The 22,560-nt window shown below is 45.1% G+C and overlaps 1 protein-coding gene across 3 annotated transcripts; it reads right to left on the bottom strand.

The window, feature by feature from the left end:
- Positions 1 to 434: 434 nt before the first annotated feature.
- On the bottom strand, positions 435 to 13,361 carry ZNF75A (zinc finger protein 75A). Of its 3 annotated transcripts, none has more exons than XM_082428701.1 (9): positions 12,525 to 13,361; positions 10,887 to 11,405; positions 9,157 to 9,352; positions 8,365 to 8,456; positions 7,961 to 8,087; positions 6,068 to 6,159; positions 5,651 to 5,777; positions 3,844 to 3,954; positions 435 to 3,661 (listed from the first exon to the last, which is right to left on the bottom strand). In XM_082428701.1, exons 1-9 carry the CDS (start codon positions 12,756 to 12,758, stop codon positions 2,982 to 2,984), a joined length of 2,178 nt encoding a protein of 725 aa, XP_082284827.1. In that variant the 5' UTR covers positions 12,759 to 13,361; the 3' UTR covers positions 435 to 2,981. The 3 variants fall into 3 exon arrangements, with proteins under 3 accessions (XP_082284827.1, XP_082284826.1, XP_082284828.1); XM_082428700.1 differs by having other exon boundaries at positions 435 to 3,664; positions 6,068 to 6,219; positions 8,365 to 8,522; positions 12,525 to 13,360; XM_082428702.1 differs by lacking the exons at positions 7,961 to 8,087; positions 8,365 to 8,456 and having other exon boundaries at positions 12,525 to 13,360.
- Between the last annotated feature and the right edge of the window lie 9,199 nt (positions 13,362 to 22,560).

Genomic DNA, 22,560 nt, shown 5'->3' with positions numbered 1-22,560 from the left:
CCCCATCATGAAAGCTTTTAAATAGGTATATATAAGAACATTGTTCCTCTCCTACATATATTATCTTAAATCAGGTATTGTTCTATGTATTAGAATGATTTCTGTTACAATGAACAGAAACCCCAATCACACTGGTTTAAACAATAAGAGGAAACGTATAGATTTATGTCGCTAAAAAGTCCTGGTCAATTCTAGGTGTCAGGTGATTCTTGATCCTACCGCTCAGTGGTGTCTCTAAAACCTGAGTATTTATCACTCTGCTCTGCCTTCTATGGTGTTAGTTTCATCCTAAGGTTCACATCTCTCCTATTTCAAGAAGACTATCAACATCTACTGGGTTACATATGTCATCCAGCAAGTGCTGGATCTGTTCTAGCATTTCCAACAAGACAGGCCAGGTTATGCTGCAGAAACACACAGCATCAACATCGCAGTGATTTAACGCAACAAAAGTTTATTTCTTATCCCTACAAAATCCATTATAGGTCTGGGAGACTCTCTGGAACAGATACCCCTCCCCAATGTGGGGGGCTCGGCATTCCAGACTGTTGTGACTTGTGACCCCTCTCTCTGTATGTGCTTATATGACTGAGGCAGGAAAAGACAGCATTAGAGAGTCCTGCACCAAAAAATAAACGCTTAAGTTGAGAAGTGAGAGTTCTGCGCACAACCCACTGCTCAAAACTATCTCAGGATCCTGTCTAACTGCAAGGAGAAAAGAGTCTAACCACTCCCTTCTTACTGTTCACTAGGATACAAGCTCCATGAGGATATGCATTTTGTCTCCTTGTCCACTACTATATCCTTAGTTTAGAAGACTACCTGGGCACATAATAGGCCCTCATTAACTTGAATGGATGAATGCAGTGTCAGCAAGAAATCCACATGTATATCTTGGGAGAAGAAACAGAGTCCCAGCGGTGTAAGGCTGAGACTGTTGGGTAAGATCTATGTAGACCAGAGCTGCAGAGCTGGCTGAGCTTAAGAAATAAGCACATTGGTATACTGGTACAGATCATCTTAGAGAAGAAAATGAAATCCTGCTGACAGCGGCAGACCAAAACCTCAGGTGACTTACACCATAAAGCACTGAAGCCAAGGACCAAATCAACCGAGCAAACCACCACCACGAGTGCTCAGCTCCTGGAAGGAGCTGCAACAGCCACAAATGCATCTGCTCCTTGAATGTAGTCAGTCCACCCAACATACCACTGGGGACCAGGGGAAAGGGAAGGACACGCACACTGACTGAGACCCTGCTATTGCCCAGGCCGTTAGGTGCTTTTCCTTCATCAACCCCTCTAATCCCCAGAAAAAACCTGAGTTGAGTGTTATCTCTATTTCATAAGGAAACTGGAGATTTAAGAGTGTTTCAGTAACCAGTCAAGAAACAGGAATGTTTTACAAGCTAGAAATAGAAATAGATACGATACAATGTCATCCAGGCTGGCTGGGCAGGGACAACATACAGATGAGTCCTACTAATCCTGCCCTCAGGCCTGACTGATGCAGCTAAGTGACAGCCAACAGACCCACTAGCTATGGGGTCTTAACAAGCCTCTGGATCTCTTTCGAGCCTTATTTCCTTGTTTAACTCCTTTCCTGATTACACCTAGATGCTCTATCAGGAACACACCGGCATCACTGTTGTAGATAAAAGGTGGAGCTACAAGAAAATCCACAGCCTACAGAGGTTTTCAGCAATCTATCAAATGTGTACACTAAGGCTGTTACATGATACGATGGAGAAAACAGAAGGATGACCCTTCCTGTTTAACAGTTACAGTGTAAGTCAACCAACATAGATGTGTATTTGTCTGTCCTTGCCTACCACTCAGCATCCTCTTCCAAATCTTTGCTTTTGTGAACTGGTCTCCTGCTCACTGGATTCCCAGAGTAACATGCCCTGTGACCCACAGGATCCTGGTGCAGTAAACACTCCAGTTCCCAGACAAATATAACCCTCTCCTTGTTCTTAATGATATACAAAAGCCAAGTTAAAATGCAAACAGATAAAAACCTGAGAAGGTGATCCTGAATTGCCATTAATTTCCATTTAGACCTTGGAAAAGTGCTCATTTTCATGGTTGTTTTATCCTATTGATATTGTGACCTAAGTAAACAGTCTAGTTTCTTTTACTCGAGAAAATTCTTCTTTACATGGCTAAAGATTCCAACTCGTTTCCATAATATCTCCTTCTTAGAGGTGTTCTCCCTTTTCCATCCACCACCAGGGAGGCATACAATAGTGATTAGTTCACCTGGGCAGATTCCCTATTGGTGAAGTAAATATGATTTCATCACAGTAAAAACTGTTCTAATAGGATTCAAGAGCTGAATTTGCTAAAAAGTTAAAAAAGGAACTCAAACAATGTCCAAATTTGTGAACAGTACCCGATGATAGGACAGTTAAGAAAATCCAATTTGATTCTTCAAAAATTTTACATTAGAATTCATTTCTGCCCATGAGATTATTGAAATTGGTAAACCTGGAAGACAATGGTATGCAATTAAACATCATATTATTGCTTTCTGTTTTGGAAGACCATGCTACAAATGTTTCTAACATGTATGTTTAAGAGTGGCTGGGGAAATCAATGCAAACCAACAATATTCACCTCTGTGACCACAGAAGAATTCATGGCTGCATCCACTATTTGAAGCTGAATTTGCTATTTTGCCAAATACAATCCCAAAACAGCTTTCCCCTTTACTCTGAATGTTCTTAGAACACCTCTCCTGTTAAGGAATTCCCTGAAAGTTTTTAGTAAAAACAGCAAGTAGTACAACTACTAACACATTCCCTGCAGACTCAACCTTGATTCCTTCTGTGAAACATGTTTATTTCCCAAAGTTTCCTGATGAAAAATTCCACTGATGAAAAATTCTTCATGCTTCATAATTTTGTACTTTTCATAACTTTAAGGTCAAGCTCCACTTGGTGAATTTCTTCAGACTGAGGACACTGAACAAGCTTCCCTTTACTGGTGGAGTTTCTGGTGTCTAAGAAGGCTTGAGCGTCTGCTGAAGTTTCTCCTGCATGTGCTACAGGTATAAGGCTGCTCACCTGTGTGAGTTCTCCGGTGTTTAATAAGGTGGGAATTTTGACTGAATTTTTTTCCACATTCATGACATGTAAAGGGCTTCTCTCCAGTGTGAGTTCTTTGGTGTGTGTGGAGATTTGTATTTTGACTGAAGCTTTTCCCACACCATGAGCATTTATATGGTTTTATTCCTTGGTGTGTTGTTAAGTGCTTATTAAGATCTGAACTCCACCTAAACCTCTTATCACACTGCTGACATTTATACGGTTTCTCTTCAGTGTGAATTCTTTGGTGCTTAATAAGGTCAGAGCTAACTCTGAAGCTTTTCCCACATTCCTGGCATTTAAAAGGCTTCTCTCCTGCACGTTCTTTTTTGTGAAGATCCATAAGTTTCAGCAGCTCTTGTTTCCAGGTTGAAAGTTTCTTTTTTTTCTTCACTGGAAAATCTCGGTGCCATTTCCCCACCCTATGCACATCACCATGATTTTCTTTGCCCATAGTTTTCTGGGGGACTTTCAATCTGGGCTTTTTTGATGCTATATCTACTGGTGCTTGTATTTCTAAGTCAGAAAGACATAGAGGCTGAAGATTTTCAGTGTCATTTTTAAGCTTTAGCCCTGCTGGAATAAACATAAGAAACAGCTAACTATATGACAGAGCAAGAAAGCCACAGTAATGAGGAGAAAAATTGGATGAACACTAATTTTTTAAAAAAACAGATAAGCAGAACTGTAAAATATTAAGCCCTTGTAAAAGTTCCTATTAAGGCACATTTCCTTTCTTCCGATGGTGTACCTACCTGTAGGCAGCTCTCCAGAATTGTCCTTGAACCCCAGGGATCTTTGAACCCACGGCTCTTCCCCTTGCTCTAGACAGGAGATCACTTTAGGTTTGGGGAGCACAAATAATGCTGTGAAATAGAAAAACTGAGGTCAAGGATTGGTAACAACAATAGTCCACTAATTCCAGACTATTTCAGGAAGAGCAAAGGATACTTTAACAGTCTGCAACACCAAATGGTTAAATGGATAGACTCATATCTGGTATCAGGTTCATAATATACTTCATTTGTGGGTGGATATGCAAAGTAGAGACTGAGAAATAAACCTAAGCTGGACCAATGAAAAGGATATAGGGCATGGGAATCCAGTGCATGATCCCCATCTTCTGCTACCAAGAATACCCCATATTCTACTAAGGTAGGACCAAACTGCAAAGGCTGTAGGAAATATACCTGGGCCTATTACGTCTTTAGGAAGACTCATACTGGATAAGACCAGGTCTAGGGGAGTCAATGTGAAGGTCAGTGGGCTGGGTATCATAAACACAAGTGATTCCTCTTATACTATAGCAACTTTCAATTTAGCTCTCAGGTACCAGACACTGGACCAGGAAAGATTTCTACCATTGCCAGAGCTCACTGGTTCACATCCAGATGGAGGAAACAGACCAGAATTACTTAGTGGACTTTCTCTAAATCATATTGCCAAGTATGGAAAGTATTCATCACTCAATCATTCAATACATATGTGCTGAGTGGCTATGGTGCACCAGACACCCTCTATGTGCTAAGGATACAGTGGTGAATAAGCCAAACCCCCTGATCTCACAGAGCTTATCTTCTAGTGCAGAGTGAGACAATCTAACATTAATAAACAAGCAAATAAAATGTCAGGAAGTGATAAATGTTTTGAAGAAAACTAAAGCAGGGTAAGAGAACATTTAAGATTCTGCTTCTGTGAAGATATTTTAGATAAGGCTGTATGAAAAGCCTCTTTTCGAAAGTGATATCTGAGCAGAACCCTAAAATGAAAATTCTACCATGTGGCAGAAACGTGGGCCAGGAAGAGGGAAGGGGAAAGAAATGAGCACATCAAGTCCACGAAACAGCAAGATGAGCAGTGTGAACAAAGAGGCCAGAGCAAGGGCACGAGAGGCAGGAGATGACAGCAGGCTGGTGAGGAGGGGCCAGATTTTGGAGGGTCCTGAGAGCCTTGGTAAGGAATTTGGATTTATTCTGAACCTTATGAGAAGTTATTGCAAAGTTTTGAAGCAAAAAATGTCATGATCTGATCAGGTTTTTAAAAGACTCTGGCTGCCATGTAGAAAACAGACTGAGAGGGCAGGAGTGGTGGCAGTGGGTGCCAGTTAGAAAGTACTGAGGTGGACCTTGATAGAGATGTTGCTGGCTGAGACCAGGATGCTAACACAAGAAGCTGAGACATGATCAGACTCAGGCTACACCGTGAAGGTGGAGCCAAGAGTGATGTGTTAGACTTAGTGGGGTATTACGGCAAGATCAAGGTAAAGGATGACTGGATGTTTCTTGCTCTGCGCAAGTGGATGAGTGGGTATTCCTTTTACGGAGATGATAAGGGCAAGATGTAAGGGCAAGTTTGGAGGGAAGAAGAGATCAAGAATTCCAAATAGTGTAAGGAATGTGTACTTGGAAAAAGCTCCCTGGTGATCTCTTCCCTGCCTACACCATCTAGTTGAGAACAGTCAGCTACTAGAACAGAGACTCCCTCACAGGGGTGCATTCTCAGTACGCCAACAACAGGATAGATTAGTCCACTCCTATGCAAACGGAAGGGGAGAATCTTTACCTAGAGAGATGACAGTCTCATAGTTTTCTTGCATTACATCATTGTAGAGGGCCTTCTGAGTGGGATCCAGTAACTCCCATTCTTCCTTGGAAAAATACATGGCCACTTCTTCAAATGTCAGCAAGCTCTAAAGAAGAGAATGGGCTTTAGCTCAGTACTTGCCACTACAGAAGTAGCCCAACCTTCTGAGCCATCAACTGCATGGTAAGCCAGTCACTAAAGGAACTAACAGCACATGAATTTTTTTTAAGTGGGAAGGCAGAAAGGAAGTAGGCAAGGGATCAGCAAATAGCCTGGGAGGTGCCCAGTTCTTGAGTGGGATCATCTGGGTTAACACACCTCTGTGCACCTGCTGGGCAGTGTGGGTCAAGGGCAGCAGGGAGAGGTAGCCCTAAGAAGCTGGAAAGCACAGCTCACCTGGGACTCAGGCAAGACGAGCTCAGGTGCTACTGTCCAGTCTTTGGCATTTGTCTGCTCAGGAAAGGCCAGGATCTGGTGAGCAGGCACCGCTGTGGAAGAGTGAGAGGAAATTTCTCTCCCTTCTGTCTTTGAACATCCTAGGCTCAGTTCTGAAATATAGAAGATCCTGATCTTTCAGTAGAAATGGAACACTTTACAAGTGTTATGTGGTACCTAGAAGTGGCTATCTCATTTTAAACAAGAATCAAGCATCTACTAGCCCCTAAGATGGGTTTCCCAGTTGACTCTCTTCAGTTTTCATGAGTGAAGTCAATAAAAGGAAGTCTTGTTTTTTCCTTACATGACATGAATTCTCCTGAGTTGGACAAAAATTAGAGGTGTTGGAAAATGTAGTACTGAGTCCAGTGTGCCAAGTAAAGGAAATGCAAAGGTAGAAATGAGCTTGGTGAGTTCAAGAAACAGCAAGAAGGGTTTCCCTGGTAGCGCAGTGGTTAAGAATCCCCCTGCCGGGCTTCCCTGGTGGCGCAGTGGTTGAGAATCTGCCTGCCAATGCAGGGGACACGGGTTCAAGCCCTGGTCTGGGAAGATCCCACATGCCGCGGAGCAACTAGGCCCGTGAGCCACAACTACTGAGCCTGTGCTCCGCTACAAGAGAGGCCGTGATAGTGAGAGGCCCGCGCACCGCAATGAAGAGTGGCCCCCACTTGCCGCAACTAGAGAAAGCCCTCGCACAGAAATGAAGACCCAACAGCCATAAATAAATAAATAAATAAATAAAGGAGTTCCTTTAAAAAAAAAAAAAAAGAATCCGCCTGCCAATGCAGGGGACACGGATTTGAGCCCTGGTTCAGGAAGATCCGACATGCCATGGAGCAACTAAGCCCATGCGCCACAACTACTGAGCCTGTGCTCTAGAGCCCACGAGCCACAACTACTGAGCCCATGCGCCACAACTACTGAAGCCCGCGGCCCTAGAGCCCGTGCTCCGCAACGAGAAGCCACCGCAATGAGAAGCCCACGCACTGCAGCGAAGAGTAGCCCCCGCTCGCAGCAACTAGAGAAAGCCTGCATGCAGCAATGAAGACCCAACACAGCCAAAATTAAATAAATAAATAAATAAATAAATTTATATATTAAAAAAAAAAGAAACAGCAAGAAGACCAGTGTGGCTGAAGAGGACTGAGCAGGGCAGGAGTGGCAGGAGATGAGGGCAGGAAGGTGAGGAGGGGCCAGAACTTGGGGGGTCCTGGGTGCCTCTACAAGGAGTTTGGATTCATTCTGAATGTGTGAAAAGTCACAGTAAGGTTTTGATGCAGAGAAATGTCCTGATATGATCCAGTTTTTAAAAGATTCTGGCTGTGCTCTGCGGAAAACAGCCTGCGGGAGGGGAGGAATGGTGGCAGGGGGTGCCAGATAGAAAGTACTGAGGTGGACCTTGTTAGAGATGCCGCTGGCTTACACCACGATGCTAAAGCACAGCAGGCTGAGACTTGGTTGGACTCAGGCTACACGGTGAAGGTGGAGCCAAGAGGACTAGTGATGCAGTAGTACTACTGGCGTATGATAAGATCGGTGTAAAGGATGACCAAGTTTTCTGGGCTAAAATATTGGGTGAATGGCGGTGTCCTTTGTGGAGATGGGAAAGTTAAGAGAAGAGCAATGTGGAGGGAAAGAAGGCAGGAAGGATCAAGATTTAGGATAAGGAATGATCATGTGCACTGGGAAAAAGCTCCCTGGTGATCTGGATATACCTTTTCCCTGCCTACACCATCTAGTTGAGAACCAGTCAGCTACTAGAACAGAGACTCTCTCACAGGGGTGCATTCTCAGTACGCCAACAACAGGACAGATTACTCCACTCCTATGCAAAGGGAAGGGGAGAACCTTTACCTAGAGAGATGACAGTCTCATAGTTTTCTTGCATTACATCATTGTAGAGGGCCTTCTGAGTAGGATCCAGTAACTCCCATTCTTCTTGGGAAAAATACATGGCCACTTCTTCAAATGTCAACAAGCTCTAGAGAAGAAAATGGGCTTTAGCTCAGTACTTGCCACTTCAAAAGGAGCCCAACCTTCTGGGCCATCAACTGCATGGTAAGCCAGTCACAAAAGGAACTAACAGCATTTGATTTTTAAAAAGTGAGAAGGCAGAAAGGAAGGAGGCAAGGGATCAACAAACAAGTGCCCCAAATCCTGGGGAACATCTGGACTAACAGCTCTGAACACCTGCTGGGGAGCGCGGGTCAGGGGCAGCAGGGAAAGGCAGCCCTAAAAAGCTGGAAAGCACAGCTCACCTGGGACTCAGGCAAGATGAGCTCAGGTGCCACTGTCCAGTCTTTGGTGTTTGTCTGCTCAGGAATGGCTAGGATCCGGTGAGCAGACACCGCTGTGGGTGAAGGAGAGCCACAGGAAATCTCTCTCGCTTCTGTTCCTGAATATCTTAGGCTCATTTCTAAAATACAGAAGACCTTGAGTTTTTCAGTATTGATGAGACACCTTCACAAGTGTATGGTGCCCAGAAATGGCCTTCTCCTTGTTAATGAGAACCAAGTATCTACCAGCCTCTAAACAGATTCCCCAGTTTTCATGAGCAAAATTAACAAAAGGAAAAACCCTTTTTATTTTCCTCTCATGACACAAATTGTTCAGAGTTAGACAAAGCTTAAACATATTTGAAAATGACGTACTCAGGGACTCCAGTATACAGTAGGAGATTTTAATCATTTATTACTTCTTTCCTGGTACACAATTTTCTTCACATTCCGCCACTGACAACCCATTTCTGATCCCAATTCCTTCTGTATTTTATGAGGACAAGGTGGGCTCGACCCTCTCCACTTTTCTAAAAAACTGAGTTCCCAGTGTTATTACCAGGGTTCTGTGGTTTGGAGATTTCTGTATCTTAGGCCAACCCCCACCTTCACCCACACCTGGTCTGCTCTACCATAACCTGGGGGGCATCCTAATTGCTAATGTGGCTGCATTAGTAGATCCACAGGGCAGGGCAACCAGAAAGTGCTCACACGTTCTGGCTTAAATTACTATCGCAGCTCCCAGGAGAAGGAAAGTAACGTGAAGCTCCTTACCCCTCTCACATACGGGCTCAGTTTCTTTGTGGGTATTCCTGATCAGCAGCTCTTGTAGACTCTGGTGTGTATTCCAAAATTCTTCATCCTGGGACATGCCCACTTGCTGGGCCTCTGCTGGCTTCAGCTTGAAGCCTAGGGCCTCTGCTGTTTCTCCCAAGAGCACTGCCTCCTTTCCCAGCTCATGGTCTGCAACCTAGAAATAATGCCCATCCTTGTTACCATGGAACTTACTTTTGGTTTGGGAGTTGGTGGGAGAGAGAGGAAAAAGCAGAGTGCAAACTGTGGGAAGGAGACACTAAAGGAAATGTCACAGAGACTTAAAAGAGATACGGGACCACCAATTTTCCACAGAACTATACACAAAATATAGGAAAATTGGCAGAAGAGGAAAAAAGGTGTGGTTACTGCCAGCCCTCCAAGACAGCAGCCCCCACCCTCTGCATCCAGCCCAGCTCAGACCACTAACAGGGTTGCACAGGCCACCTGTTCTCATGCTGCCTTGACAGACTTTCTCTCCCAACTTAGATTCTTGCCTTAGTGGTTTCCTGTCCTCTAACTCTCTCAAAAGATTAAGGAATTGAATTTAAAAGTTGTCCTGTCAACCAGATTTTCCACATGGCCAGGGAAGAGTCTCACAGAGGATTGGGATGAAATGGAGAAAAAAGTGGGAGGAAAGAGCCAGGGCTCTGGGTTTCCCTGATGGCGCAGTGGTTAAGAATCCGCCTGCCAATGCAGGCAACACGGATTTGAGCCCTGGTCCAGGAAGATCCCACATGCCAGAGAGCAACGAAGCCCGTGCGCCACAACTACTGAGCCTGGGCTCTAGAGCCCAAGAGCCACAATTACTGAAGCCCACGCGCCTAAAGCCCATGCTCCGCAACATGAGAAGCTACCGCAATGAGAAGCCTGCGCACCGCAACGAAGAGTAGCTCCTGCTCGCCGCAACTAGAGAAAGCCTGCACACAGCAAGGAAGACCCGATGCTGCCAAAAGTAAATTAAAAAAAAAAAAAAAGAGGGTCAGGGCTCCCACCTATCCTCAAATGATTTTGACACAAAACGTGTGCCCTCCCGGTATTCTCAGTAGGCCTGTGAAGCCAGCTGGTATGCCGCCACCTGCCCAAGGGCATGCCCTGGATCCCCGCTCACAGCACAGCCAAGGAACAACCACTGAGGGAGGGCAGTGGAGGCCCTTGTCTACGGTACAGAGGACACTATCCCTCACGCTCTTTCTTCTCTCAGCTACTCTGTTGGGATTTCCAAATCTTTCTTTCCCTGTTTTCTTTCTACTTTTTCTCTTCCTGGGCAGTCTTCCTCTAGTTGTTTGGTTTCTCCCTCTCTTTCGTATCTTCACTCTCCTTTGGTCTCTGAGAATTACTCCTTTTTTGGATCTGTCCCGTCCTCTCCAACTCCTTATTGCCTTTTGTTTGTTTCTAAGAACTTGAGGCCCATCTCCTTCGCCAAGCCAGACTAGGCTCATTACCCTCAACACACCCTGGCTCCAAAGAGGGCCAAAAGCAACTCTCTCCCTAAGGCCAGGGAAGCCTCTCTCAGGATCTCTGAATCGTATGCACTGACTATGGCTGTGGATCTGTGCTTTCGCATCCTGCTTTACATGTCCTAAAGGGACAACAGAAGTTACCTATTTCACTTTATTTCTCAATTAATTGCCCCAGTACATCCACCATCACCCTATTTCACTGTACACAACAGGAATCTTTCTTCTCACCCCATTCCTCATTTGACCAGATTCCCTCTGCAAGTGTTCTACCAGGACCACAGCCTCCTCGATGCTCTGTAGATGGTGCTTCTTTATGCAGGTCTGGGTGTCCCTGGGCAGAATGGACAGGAACTGCTCTAGCACCACAAGTTCCAAGATCTGCTCTTTTGAATGAATCTCTGGCCTCAGCCACCGATGGCATAATTCCAGAAGCTGGTCAACAGCCTCCCGGGGTCCAGCTGCTTCATGATAGAGGAAGCTCCGGAAATGCTGGTGAGACCTCTCAGGACTGAGATTGTCCGTTTGGGGGGCATATTCCTTATGCTGACTGGAGCTCCCTGTCACAGGTCCCTTGGTCTCCCACCGAGTCCTGATCTGAGGGTTCAAGTACTCAGCCACCTTCAGATCTATGGTCATCATTCTTCTTGAGGAACAATTCTGCTCCTGTATTGGACACACCTCCAGCACTACCTCTGACAACTGAGGCCCAGTCTGGTCTGGAACAAAATCAATAAAAGGATCTTCTTCCTAAGGCATTGAGGGCAGAAAAAAGTGCATGTCAGTAAGAAAGTCACATGAACTTTACTACTTGTTACTTATTATGAGAGAAACATGAACTTTAAAAATCTACTGCCAGGCCCTTGTTTCTCTCCTTTTCTTTCTATTATTCAACAGAATACAGCACAGCTTATTAAAGACAAATGCCAATAAATCACTTTGCCTTAAAAAAAAAAAAAAATCAGGAAAGGTTGGTGGGTGAAAAAACTAGTACCCACTGGCTCCAAGGAGTTTGGGGATTATCCAAAGATTTAATTGATGCACTTCCTATGCCATCCTCTCCTTGTAAAGGAAAGATCAGGAGAATATTCTGAGTTTCTCTTAAATTTCAACATATCGTCCTGGTCTGTCTTCAGTAAGAGGGTACAACTTCTATGACCTTTATCCTTTTGGGAAGATGGAAGCCTTCACTTCCTGGACCATTTGAGGTGCTCCTTTCCATTGTGTGAAAACTGGCAGGAGAGCTGAAACAATGAGACCAGAGTAGAAGAAAAGTAATTCAGAAAAATGGAGACTTATTCTTCTCAAAAGCATCCCCCAATTAAGTAACTAGTTGCTCTACATTTGTCTTGGCATTTCTTTGCAAGACATATAAAGAGCACCATGCAGAAGATGTATACCTGTATAATTTTTCTTTCCTTTCCAAATTCACGTATTTATGTATGTATGTATTTATGTATGTATGTATGTATGGTTGTGTTGGATCTTCGCTGCTGCGCATGGGCTTTCTCTAGTTGCAACGACTGGGGCCACGCCCCATTGTGGAGCATAGGCTCTAGGCGCTCCGGCTTCAGTAGTTGTGGCTCGCGGGCCCCAGAGCGCAGGCTCAGCAGTTGTGGCCCATGGGCTTAGCTGCTCCGCCGCACGTGGGATCCTCCCGGACAAGGGCTAGAACTGTGTCCCCTGCATTGGCAGGCTGATTCCCAACCACTGTGCCACGAGGGAAGTCCTATACCTGTATTTCTAACTTCTCGTTACTTGACCTAGGAAAAATTATAGCTGATCCTTGTTCACAAAATGTTTATCCAAATGTCAATTGGAAAAAAAAGGACAGCATGTTAGTTGGTGATGATTACATTCAGCTGCTACCTTTCTCCAGGGCTCATTTAGACCTCTAAGCGAGGCTGAGGAGAGCTTCATGAGGCTCACTTTCCCTGAGGTGATCCAGCAGAAAGGACACCGAAATTCTGCCCAGGAAGCCACGATGTTCACAGACGGCCGGCCCCCGATGGCTCTGAGGTGCTGGGGACACTTCCCAGGCTTTTGCATCAGAGGAAGCTGATCTGACTGAGGCTGGACCGCCCGTTTCTCCCGCGGTAACATCAGCCAGTAAAGGAAACGCCGGCAGAGGCGGGAAAGTGGACACGACCGCCCTGGCGCGCCCGCGAGCACTGTGCCTGAGGGCAGTGTCCGAGCGGGCTCCCGCCGCGCGGCCCCGGGCGCCGCCCGCACAAACTTTGGAGAGAGCGGCCTCACGAGCCTGACGGCGGGCCTCGCCCCAGACAGTCCTGTCGCCCGGCTCGGAAACACCACCGGCCGCTGTGCAGCGGCCCCGAGCAGCGGCCGGCGTCTCTCGGGGGCTCCGGAGCCGGCGCCGAAGCGGAAGCCACTTCTAGGTTACCTCGGACGGCTTGGCTTCGTGGAGGCCGCTACCTCTTCCCGGGTCTCTACCACAAGTCGCCGCCGGCCCGGCCACCGCTCTAAGGAGGACAGCTCCCCGCCACGCGCCACTCAGGGGCGGGCCCCCCAGGCCCCGGGGTTTGGGAGCGCAGGCCGGGCACTATTTCGACCCACCCGGCCCCCCTACCCCACCTGAAATCCTCCCTGCGCAGCGACCCGCGCTCCAACCGGAGGCAGAAGTGACGCGCTTCCGGGGAGGACCCGCTCAGCCCCGGCTGGGTCCGTGAGCACCGCCGCTCCAGGCCGCGCTGGGCGACCGGCCTCCTGCCCGGGTTCAGCCCTGGCGGCAAGAAAGAGTTAAGTCCACCGAGTCTCCAGGCCCGCCCAGCCTAGAGGGCCCTGCGCGCGGCTTGGCGCCCTTGTGTCGCCGTCTCGCGTCCCAGCTCTGTGGGGCGCGTGCGTCCAGGTCGTTCCTGTGTCGTGTTCAGGCTGCCGGCGGAGCCTGGTTACCCGGGCCCCGCCCTGAGGGTCACCGTTCCCTTCCGTGCGCTGGGCGCCCGACCTTACCGCGGCTCAGCCGGCCGTGCCCGAGCTGCCGGCCAGGGCCTTGTCGCAGCCTCCTACAGTAGGAGGCCGTTTTGTCCCGGTCAGGATCGACGGCCCCTGAGGGGTGTGTACTCATTTCTGGGCTGTGCGTGCACACACGATTCTGTTTTTTCTTGTGAGGTAGGTTTTTACTTGTGAAATAGGTTCCTTTTATAGATCTCCTTGACAGAGAATTGAGAGCTAAGGAGTGACTTGATCGAGGTCACATAATTCACCAGTGGCAGGTCCTCCAGTGGAATTTAGGGCCCCTTTGTCCTGTCTTCTGCTTTTTCCACCACAGCGTGCTCCCTGGAGCATGGGAACCTTCTTTTCATCTTGTCCTAGTGTCTGGTAGAGTTGCCTGGGTAAGGTAGGCATTCCATAAATATTTACTGAATCATATTTATAAGAATCTGAGTATTTCGGTTGTTGGCCTCCAATATTTCCAGTTGTCAGTATTTTCATAGTGTCAGCCTATACTAGTCAAGGGATTATTTATTAAGTCTACTATGTGTAGCCAGTGTTACAGAGTCGATAGGACAGAGCCTTTGATTCAAGGGATCTGGCGAAAAGACTGAGGCAATTTCACAAATATCAGCAACACAAGGTAGGAAAGGGTAAGACATAAGCTGAACGCCGTGGGAATTCCAAGGAAATGAAAGTCGATTTTGGGGTTGGGGAAAATTATAAAAATCCTTGAGGGATTTGCCTGCAGCAGGGAGTGGGGCCACATTCCAGGCAGAGGGTAAGGTAAGAGCAAAGCCTTGAAAGCTTCAGAGATAAGCAAGTGAGAAAATCTGTAGTACTTTTTTTTACTAAATGTAATTCGGGTACATTTAGAGAAAGAGTTAGAGTTAGAAAATAAGTTCTTGTGGATCTACTATGGAGCACTTGGAATAGAAGTGAAGAGATTGCATTTAATAAAGTAAATAAAGAACATCATTTGAGGGTTTTTGAGGGAGCTTCTTTCTAGGGCAGTTCATCTGGAGCTGAGTTTAAGGTGGGAACAAAAATGGAAGACCATTACCAGGTCATTATGCTATTTTTGCTTTTAGGTAGACTGGTGTTACACTCCTCTGAGGCATAGATCTTGATCCTTTTTGAGGGGGAGAAAAGGATTAAGCAGAGGTGATAATAATAAGCATCTGACGGGAATTCCCTGGCGGTCCAGTGATTAGGGCTCTGTGCTTCCACTTCAGGGGGCACCGGTTCTGTCCCTGGCTGGGGAACTAAGATCCCGCAAGCTGCGCAGCGCAGCCAAAAAAAAAAAAAAAGCATCTGCCTAAGTCGCTTGAATATATTTCAAAGCAGGTTCATTTTCTTAGAATCTCATGTTGGGACTTAGTTTCTTCAAAAGTAACTACTGCTTCCACAACCTAAGTGTCCATCGACAGATGAATGGATAAAGAAGATGTGGCACATATATCCAATGGAATATTACTCAGCCATAAAAAGAAACGAAATTGAGTTATTTGTAGTGAGGTGGATGGACCTAGAGTCTGTCATACAGAGTGAAGTAAGTCAGAAAGAGAAAAACAAATACCGTATGCTAACACATATATATGGACTCTAAAAAAAAAAAGCAATGGTTCTGAAGAACCTACGGGCAGGACAGGAATAAAGACGTAGAGAATGGACTTGAGGACACGGGGAGGGGGAAAGGTAAGCTAGGATGAAGTGAGAGAGTGGCATGGACTTATATAAACTACCAAATGTAAAATAGATAGCTAGTGGGAAGCAGCACATAGCACAGGGAGAAGGGAGATCAGCTTAGTGCTTTGTGATCACCTAGAGGGGTGGGATAGGGAGGGTGGGAGGGAGACACAAGAGGGAAGAGATATGGGGATATATGTATATGTATAGCTGATTCACTTTGTTATAAAGCAGAAACTAACACACCATTGTAAAGCAATTATACTCCAATAAAGATGTTAAAAACAAATAAATAAAAATAAAAATTAGACTATGCAGGAATAAAGAATTATATGTGATACAAAAAAAAAAAAGTAACTACTGCTTCCAGTCAGAACCAGTGGGCAGTAAAGCTCTTAGCATTGAGATCCTCATCATCTGGACCAAGGCTGAGCATATAATTGGAACTTGAACTGAATAAATGGAGTTCTGCCAGCGGTGCCTGTGAATTGGCAGGCCTGATTCATAACATAGGTAGGGAGCTGGTTAGTGAACAAGGGGAGAAGAAAGTGGGAAAAGAGACCCTATGAAAGGAAGAAGAGGAAGCAAGGCACAAAATGGTGAATTGTGAATGAGGGTCACTGATGATTGTCATCATTTAAAGTTTGGTGCCATAGTTCCTTACCCATGCTGTGGAGCCCACAAAGGTCCCCTGAGTCTTTCCTTTTGATTTCACCTTTCCCTGCCTGGGCACAGTTTGAGAAATAATGAATGTCCAGCTGGAAAGCAATGAAAGCAAACACATGCAGTTTATTTTGAGATACCACACAACTGCCATAGTGGGCTGAATGGTTTTGCTGGGTGACTGGCTGCTTTAATGGTGCTGCTACTGGCTAACAAACAAACACTTTCTTTTTCCTTTTTCCATTTATAATAGTAATTGCCTTAGTTAGAGCTGCCTCTTTTAGAAGGTTGCTTGATCCTAGCCTGTCACTGGCTCTATACCCTATTAACTATCGTACTTTCATGATCCTCTTAGTACTCTGTAAAGCAGTTGACATTTCTTGCAACAAATGTTAGAGGAAAACTAATGGTCTGGACCCTTCTGGTTTTCTAGGTGAGAGGCTTTTGAGAATTCTGTGTAGTTGAGAAATGAATGAAAGTCAGTCAGGCTCTGCCCTAAAGGAGAGGAAAAATAACTGAAATACCATTTTTCTCATTTCTCTGACATACTTTTCTTTCTTCATAGCACCTGGAATGGATAAAAGTGGCAGTTTTTGTTACTTCCCATGAGGTTGTGTATCTGGAATGAGAACCATGAAATTAATCTAGAGTAGGACATTTCTACAGACATGGAATGGCACTGGGTGGCACCAGGAGGACTTGAAAGGAATATTTGAGGGCAAAGAGCTATAGAAGAGTTTGCCAACAGAAGGACTTATGGGAAACAAGTGATCAGAATCACCAATAGAGAAACCTTCAAAATTTCTTCAAGCAATGGAAAAATTGAGTCTTAGGTCAAATTAAGTAAAATCTATAATGAAGAGAAATCAGATAAAGTCTCAAATATAAAAAGTATGTTACTTAACACTAAGTGTAAATTTAGGAAAACAATCACAAGGACAGATCTTTTTAATACTTTTTCAACTACTGTAAAATTTTTATAAAACTTGGACTCATCTCTAAGAATTGCCATGATTCTGAAACTTGATAATATCCCAAATATGGAACAGTTCAGTGGAAAATAACACTTGAGAATACACCAGATTTACGCAAGGAAGAAGATCTGAGAGTGGAAAAGTGCCAGTAACAAATACATTATTTATATACTTACAGATTACCTTGGTAAACATAAGAAACACTCAAGTTAAAGCTTAGTCTTTGAGAATGCTGTATTGAATGCAGTAAAAGTTGGATTTCATTCATATGGACAACAGAACCTACTAACTTTCTTCTTCACCGAAAGATACAACTGTTCCCGAATTCCAACTCTCTAGACATCCCACTGTCAGGGTAGCTTGGAGTATTTATCCAGGTGGATGGACTGCTGCCCAGTGAACACCAGATGCAGAGCAATATGAGCACCGTTTTCCTTTCTGGCAGTGAGGTAAAATCAGCTTGTTTTGGAAGAGGAGACGCCACACTGCATCTCTGTTACACAATATTATTCTGTCCTTGCCTTTAAGGCTTTCACACTCCCTTGTGAAGCACCACTTTTTATTGAGATTTATCTTACCTGAGTCTGTCCCTCTTGTGAGCACGTCTCACCTCCTCTCTTCCTTTTGTGTCTTTTCCTGTATTCAGTTAGGGAGAATATGCAGGTATTCCTGTTATTCCTGACTGGTGCTGCTGCATCTGTCAAGGGAGAGAAGAAAAAGCGTTCAGAAGGGGGGTTCTGAAGACTGACCATCCATGTCTTGCAGGAGAAACAACTAGACTGGACCTTGCAGTGGCAACTTTCCGAGTTCAGACCTTTACTGCTAGACTAGCACTTCAATCATGAGCCCTTATCCTTTTTAGCCCATTACCCTTCAGTATAAATTCCTATGCCTTCTGGGGGGCGTTGTGTTAGTTGGGGGGATGGGGAGTTGTTTCATTTTTAATTTTTTTTTTCCAATTCAGTAATGCTTTTTCCTTTTTACCCCTGTTGATTGCCTGAAACCAAATTCAGTATGAATAAGAGAGGGAAATATACAACACTGAATTTGGAGGAGAAAATGAAGGTTCTAAGTAGGATTGAAGCGGGACGATCTCTTAAAAGTGTAATGGATGAATTTGGAATCAGTAAATCAACATTTTATGACATTAAAAAGAACAAGAAATTGATTTTGGACTTTGTACTGAAGCAGGACATGCCATTAGTAGGGGCTGAGAAGAGAAAGAGAACAACAGGAGCCAAATATGGTGACGTGGATGACGCAGTCTACATGTGGTACCAACAGAAACGCTCAGCTGGTGTCCCTGTGAGAGGCGTGGAGCTTCAGGCTGCTGCCGAGAGATTTGCACAGTGTTTTGGGCGAACAGACTTCAAAGCTAGCACTGGTTGGCTTTTTAGATTTCGAAATAGGCATGCAATTGGGAACCGAAAAGCATGTGGGGAACAAGTCCTACGTTCAGCTTCAGAAAATGTTGAGCCGTTTCGACAAAAACTGTCCATGCTTATCAAAGAGGAGAAACTGTGTCTTGCTCAGCTGTACAGTGGGGATGAGACTGACCTCTTTTGGAAGTCAATGCCAGAAAATACTCAGGCAAGCAGAAAAGATATCTGCCTGCCAGGGAGGAAAATAAACAAAGAACAATTGTCTGCTCTTTTATGTGCAAATGCAGATGGTACTCATAAGTTAAAGTCAATCATTATTGGAAAATCAAAGCTGCCCAGAAGTGTAAAAGAGGACACATGTACATTACCTGTGATATACAAACCTAGTAAAGATGTTTGGTTCACCAGAGAATCGTTTTCAGAATGGTTTTTTCAAAACTTTGTTCCTGAGGTCAAGCACTTTCAAGTTAATGTTCTAAGATTCCATGAGGAGGATGTCAGGGCCTTGTTACTTCTGGACAATTCTCCAGTTCACCCTTCCACTGAATCACTAACCAGTGAGGATGGTCGAATAAAATGCATGTTCTTTCCCCATGACACTTCAACCTTGATTCAACCAATGAATCAGGGTGTTATCTTGAGCTGCAAACGACTTTATAGGTGGAAGCAACTTGAGGAGAGTCTTGTAATTTTTGAAGAAAGTGATGATGAGCAAGATAAAGGAGAAAAAGGAGTTTCCAAGATTAAAATCTACAACATAAAAAGTGCAATTTTTAACTGGGCAAAGAGTTGGGATGAAGTAAAACAAATAACCATAGCAAATGCATGGGAAAATCTTCTTTACAAAAAGGAACCTGAATATGATCTTCAAGGCTTAGAAGATGGGGATTATAGAGAAATTCTTGAGAAATGTGGGGAGTTGGAAACCAAGCTGGATGACAATAGGGTGTGGTTAAATGGGGATGAAGAAGAAAAGGGCAGCCCCCCGAAAACAAAAGGTGGAATTACAAAGGAAGTTGTTCAAAAAGCGGGAGCTGAGGAGCAGACTGCTGAATTTAAGTTATCTGCTGTAAGAAAGAGTTTGGACTACCTTCTTGACTTTGTTGATGCGACACCTGAGTTTCAAAGGTTCCATTTTACACTGAAAGAGATGCAACAAGAAATAATCAAGAAGCAGTTCCAGAGTAGAATCCATTCTAGAATTGGTAGCTTTTTGAAACGTAGGCCTCATAATATTAAGGATTCCTTCAATATGCCTTCAACTTCTGGTTGTAGTAATTAGATATTGTGTTTAAAGATTTCTGCAGTTATGTAATGATACATGAACTAGACTTGTTGTGAACTGTCATTGTTTTTATCAACTGACCTCACTTTGCACAGCAATGCCCATTTATATTGTTTATAAAATACACGATTTGAAAGTAATAAATTTGGGGCTTTTTGATGTATAAATATGTTCATTAATCTATATTTTTTTCTATTTTAGACAAGGACTTGAATAATGAGGAACTATTGTCCCAGATTATCTAAGGTGGAATGGATGTGGGGAAAGCATTAAAGTCTAAATGTATTCGCAGCATATAACAAAGAAGCTATATATATGCTGACTAGTTATTTAAGAAGATAAGGACAGACTTGGTTTTCAATTTAATGGTATGACATACTCTGCTCTTGTAAATGAGTTACCACCTGTTTAGTGTTTGTTTTCTCCTTATTGTGGAAGTAACATATGCTGATTATAAAAAAGATATATAAGAAAGATAAAAAGCACCCAAATTCTATCAACTGATGATAGGCTCACTTAACACTTTGGTATATTTTCATGTATTTTAAAAAATAGGTAAGTTACATTGTAAATACAATTTTATATCTTATTGTTTTAACATTTTTGTTACTTATAAAATTAGCATTTGTGAACTACAATGAGGTATCACCTCACACTGGTCAGAATGGCCATCATCAAAAAATCTACAAACAATAAATGCTGGAGAGGGTGTGGAGAAAAGGGAACCCTCTTGCACTGTTGGTGGGAATGTAAATTGATACAGCCACTATGGAGAACAGTATGGAGGTTCCTTAAAAAACTAAAAATAGAACTGCCATATGACCCAGCAATCCCACTACTGGGCATATACCCTGAGAAAACCATAATTCAAAAAGAGACATGTACCACAATGTTCATTGCAGCTCTATTTACAATAGCCAGGACATGGAAGCAACCTAAATGTCCATCATCGGATGAATGGATAAAGAAGATGTGGCACATATACACAATGGAATATTACTCAGCCATACAAATTGAGTTATTTGTAGTGAGGTGGATGGACCTAGAGTCTGTCATACAGAGTGAAGTAAGTCAGAAAGAGAAAAACAAATACCATATGCTAACACATATATATGGAATCTAAAAAAAAAAAAAAAAAAAAAGGTTCTGAAGAACCTAGGGGCAGGACAGGAATAAAGACGCAGACGTAGGGAATGGACGTGAGGACACGGGGAGGGGTAAGGGTAAGCTGGGATGAAGTGAAAGAGTGGCATGGACATATATACACTACCAAATGTAAAATAGATAGCTAGTGGGAAGCAGCTGCATAGCACAGGGAGATCAGCTCGGTGCTTTGTGACCACTTAGAGGGGTGGGATAGGGAGGGTGTGAGGGAGACAAAAGGGAGGAGATATGGGGATATATGTGTATGTATAGCTGATTCACTTTGCCATAAAGCAGAAACTAACACACCATTGTGAAGCAATTACACTCCAATAAAGATGTTTAAAAACAAACAAACAAACAAAAAAAAAATTAGCATTTGTGGAGACACCTTTCAAGCCTAGGGTAGAATGGATTGTGGAAGAAGTTGAGGGGGAATATCAGATGATTATATTGGACAGCACTCTACTTCAATGCATTAAACATCTGTTTTTCCCCCAGTGGTCATAAAGTCCCAGAATAAATGACTGGCAGTCACACCCTTTTCAAAAGTATTCATTGAGGGAGTTCCCTGGTGGCCCAGTGGTTAGGATTCCAGGTTTTCACTGTCCGTCCGGGGTTCAACCCCTGGTTGGGGAACTGATATTCCGCAAGCTTCGTGGCACAGCAAAAAAAAAAAAAAAAAAGCATTCATTGATTTTGCAAATTCCACGTTGCTAGGCACAGAGTGTGGTGTTGGGCGTTTAGAATTACAAAGAAAAGGAATAGGAACAAACCAGCGTTTGGATGTGTAAGAGCTAAGATGAGTACAGAGAGGGCTTTGCGAGTGCTTGGGTGGTAGGGGACATATCTGAGCTGGGCAAGTGTGACTTCTGAGCTGGCCTTTACAGTGTGGGGGAAAGAGGGAGAAAGGCAGTCCAGGCAAAGGGGAGCGTTTGCACAGGCTGTTCGGTGTGAGAGTGCATCTCACCTCGGAAGCGGCAAGGTCCCTGGATGGTTGCTGTACGGGCCGCTAGCAGAGAAGAGGAGCAAAGACAAATCAGGGCCAGATTTTCAGTGCCCTTGGAGGTCATCCTAAGGTTTTAGACTTCGGGCTGGACCCACGTAAAGTCCTGTCGGCTCTACGTCCTGAAGGTCTCACCTCGTGTCCACTTCTCCCTCCTCACTGCTCGTTTCCTGGTCCAGGCGGCATTACTCTCTGCACCTGTCTCCTTAGTCTCCCGCTCTGCTTTCCCGTCCTCTCCCATCCGTTCCCCGCCCTGTAGCCAGACAGAGCTAACACAAAATTGAAGAGGTACCTCGCGTGCTTAAGAGCTTTCGTGGGCTTCTAGGCCCGCCCTTCTCCGACCCCGAGACGCCCCTTCCCACTTGCCCACCCCCGCCCAGCTCTGTGCTCGCCGCCTGCGGGACCACTAGGGCGGGCCTAGACGCCCGGCCCCGCTGTCGGCCCCGGGTTAGCGCGCCCACCTGCGGACAGGGAAGTTTCGGGGAGTATTGTCGCGTCGCTGGTAACCGCTCGTAACCTCCTGGGTGGAAGGAGACGGAAAGCCTTCGCAGCGCCGCCCGGCCCAAACGCCAGAGTCTTAGCCCGCAGACGGCGCGAGGCCAGGTCTAGCCGGGGAGGGGCGGGGCCTGCGCGGAGGGTGGGCCTGAGGGGCGCGCCCCAGCGCAGCCGTAGAGCGCGTGCCCGCGGGCCCCCGGGTGCGGTGCGAGCGTAGGTTCCCCGGGACTGCGGGCGGAGGGCGGCCTTGAAGGGAGATGCGGCAGGTGCGTGCGGCCGGGGCGAGGCGGCTGCCGAGCGCCACCACCCCCTAGCCGTT

This window comes from Balaenoptera physalus, assembly GCF_965194825.1.
Source record: "Balaenoptera physalus genome assembly, chromosome: 16".
In the NCBI taxonomy this organism is placed as follows: domain Eukaryota; kingdom Metazoa; phylum Chordata; class Mammalia; order Artiodactyla; family Balaenopteridae; genus Balaenoptera; species Balaenoptera physalus.
Note: the sequence above shows the minus strand (reverse complement) of the source record. Positions and strands in the feature narration are given on the sequence as shown.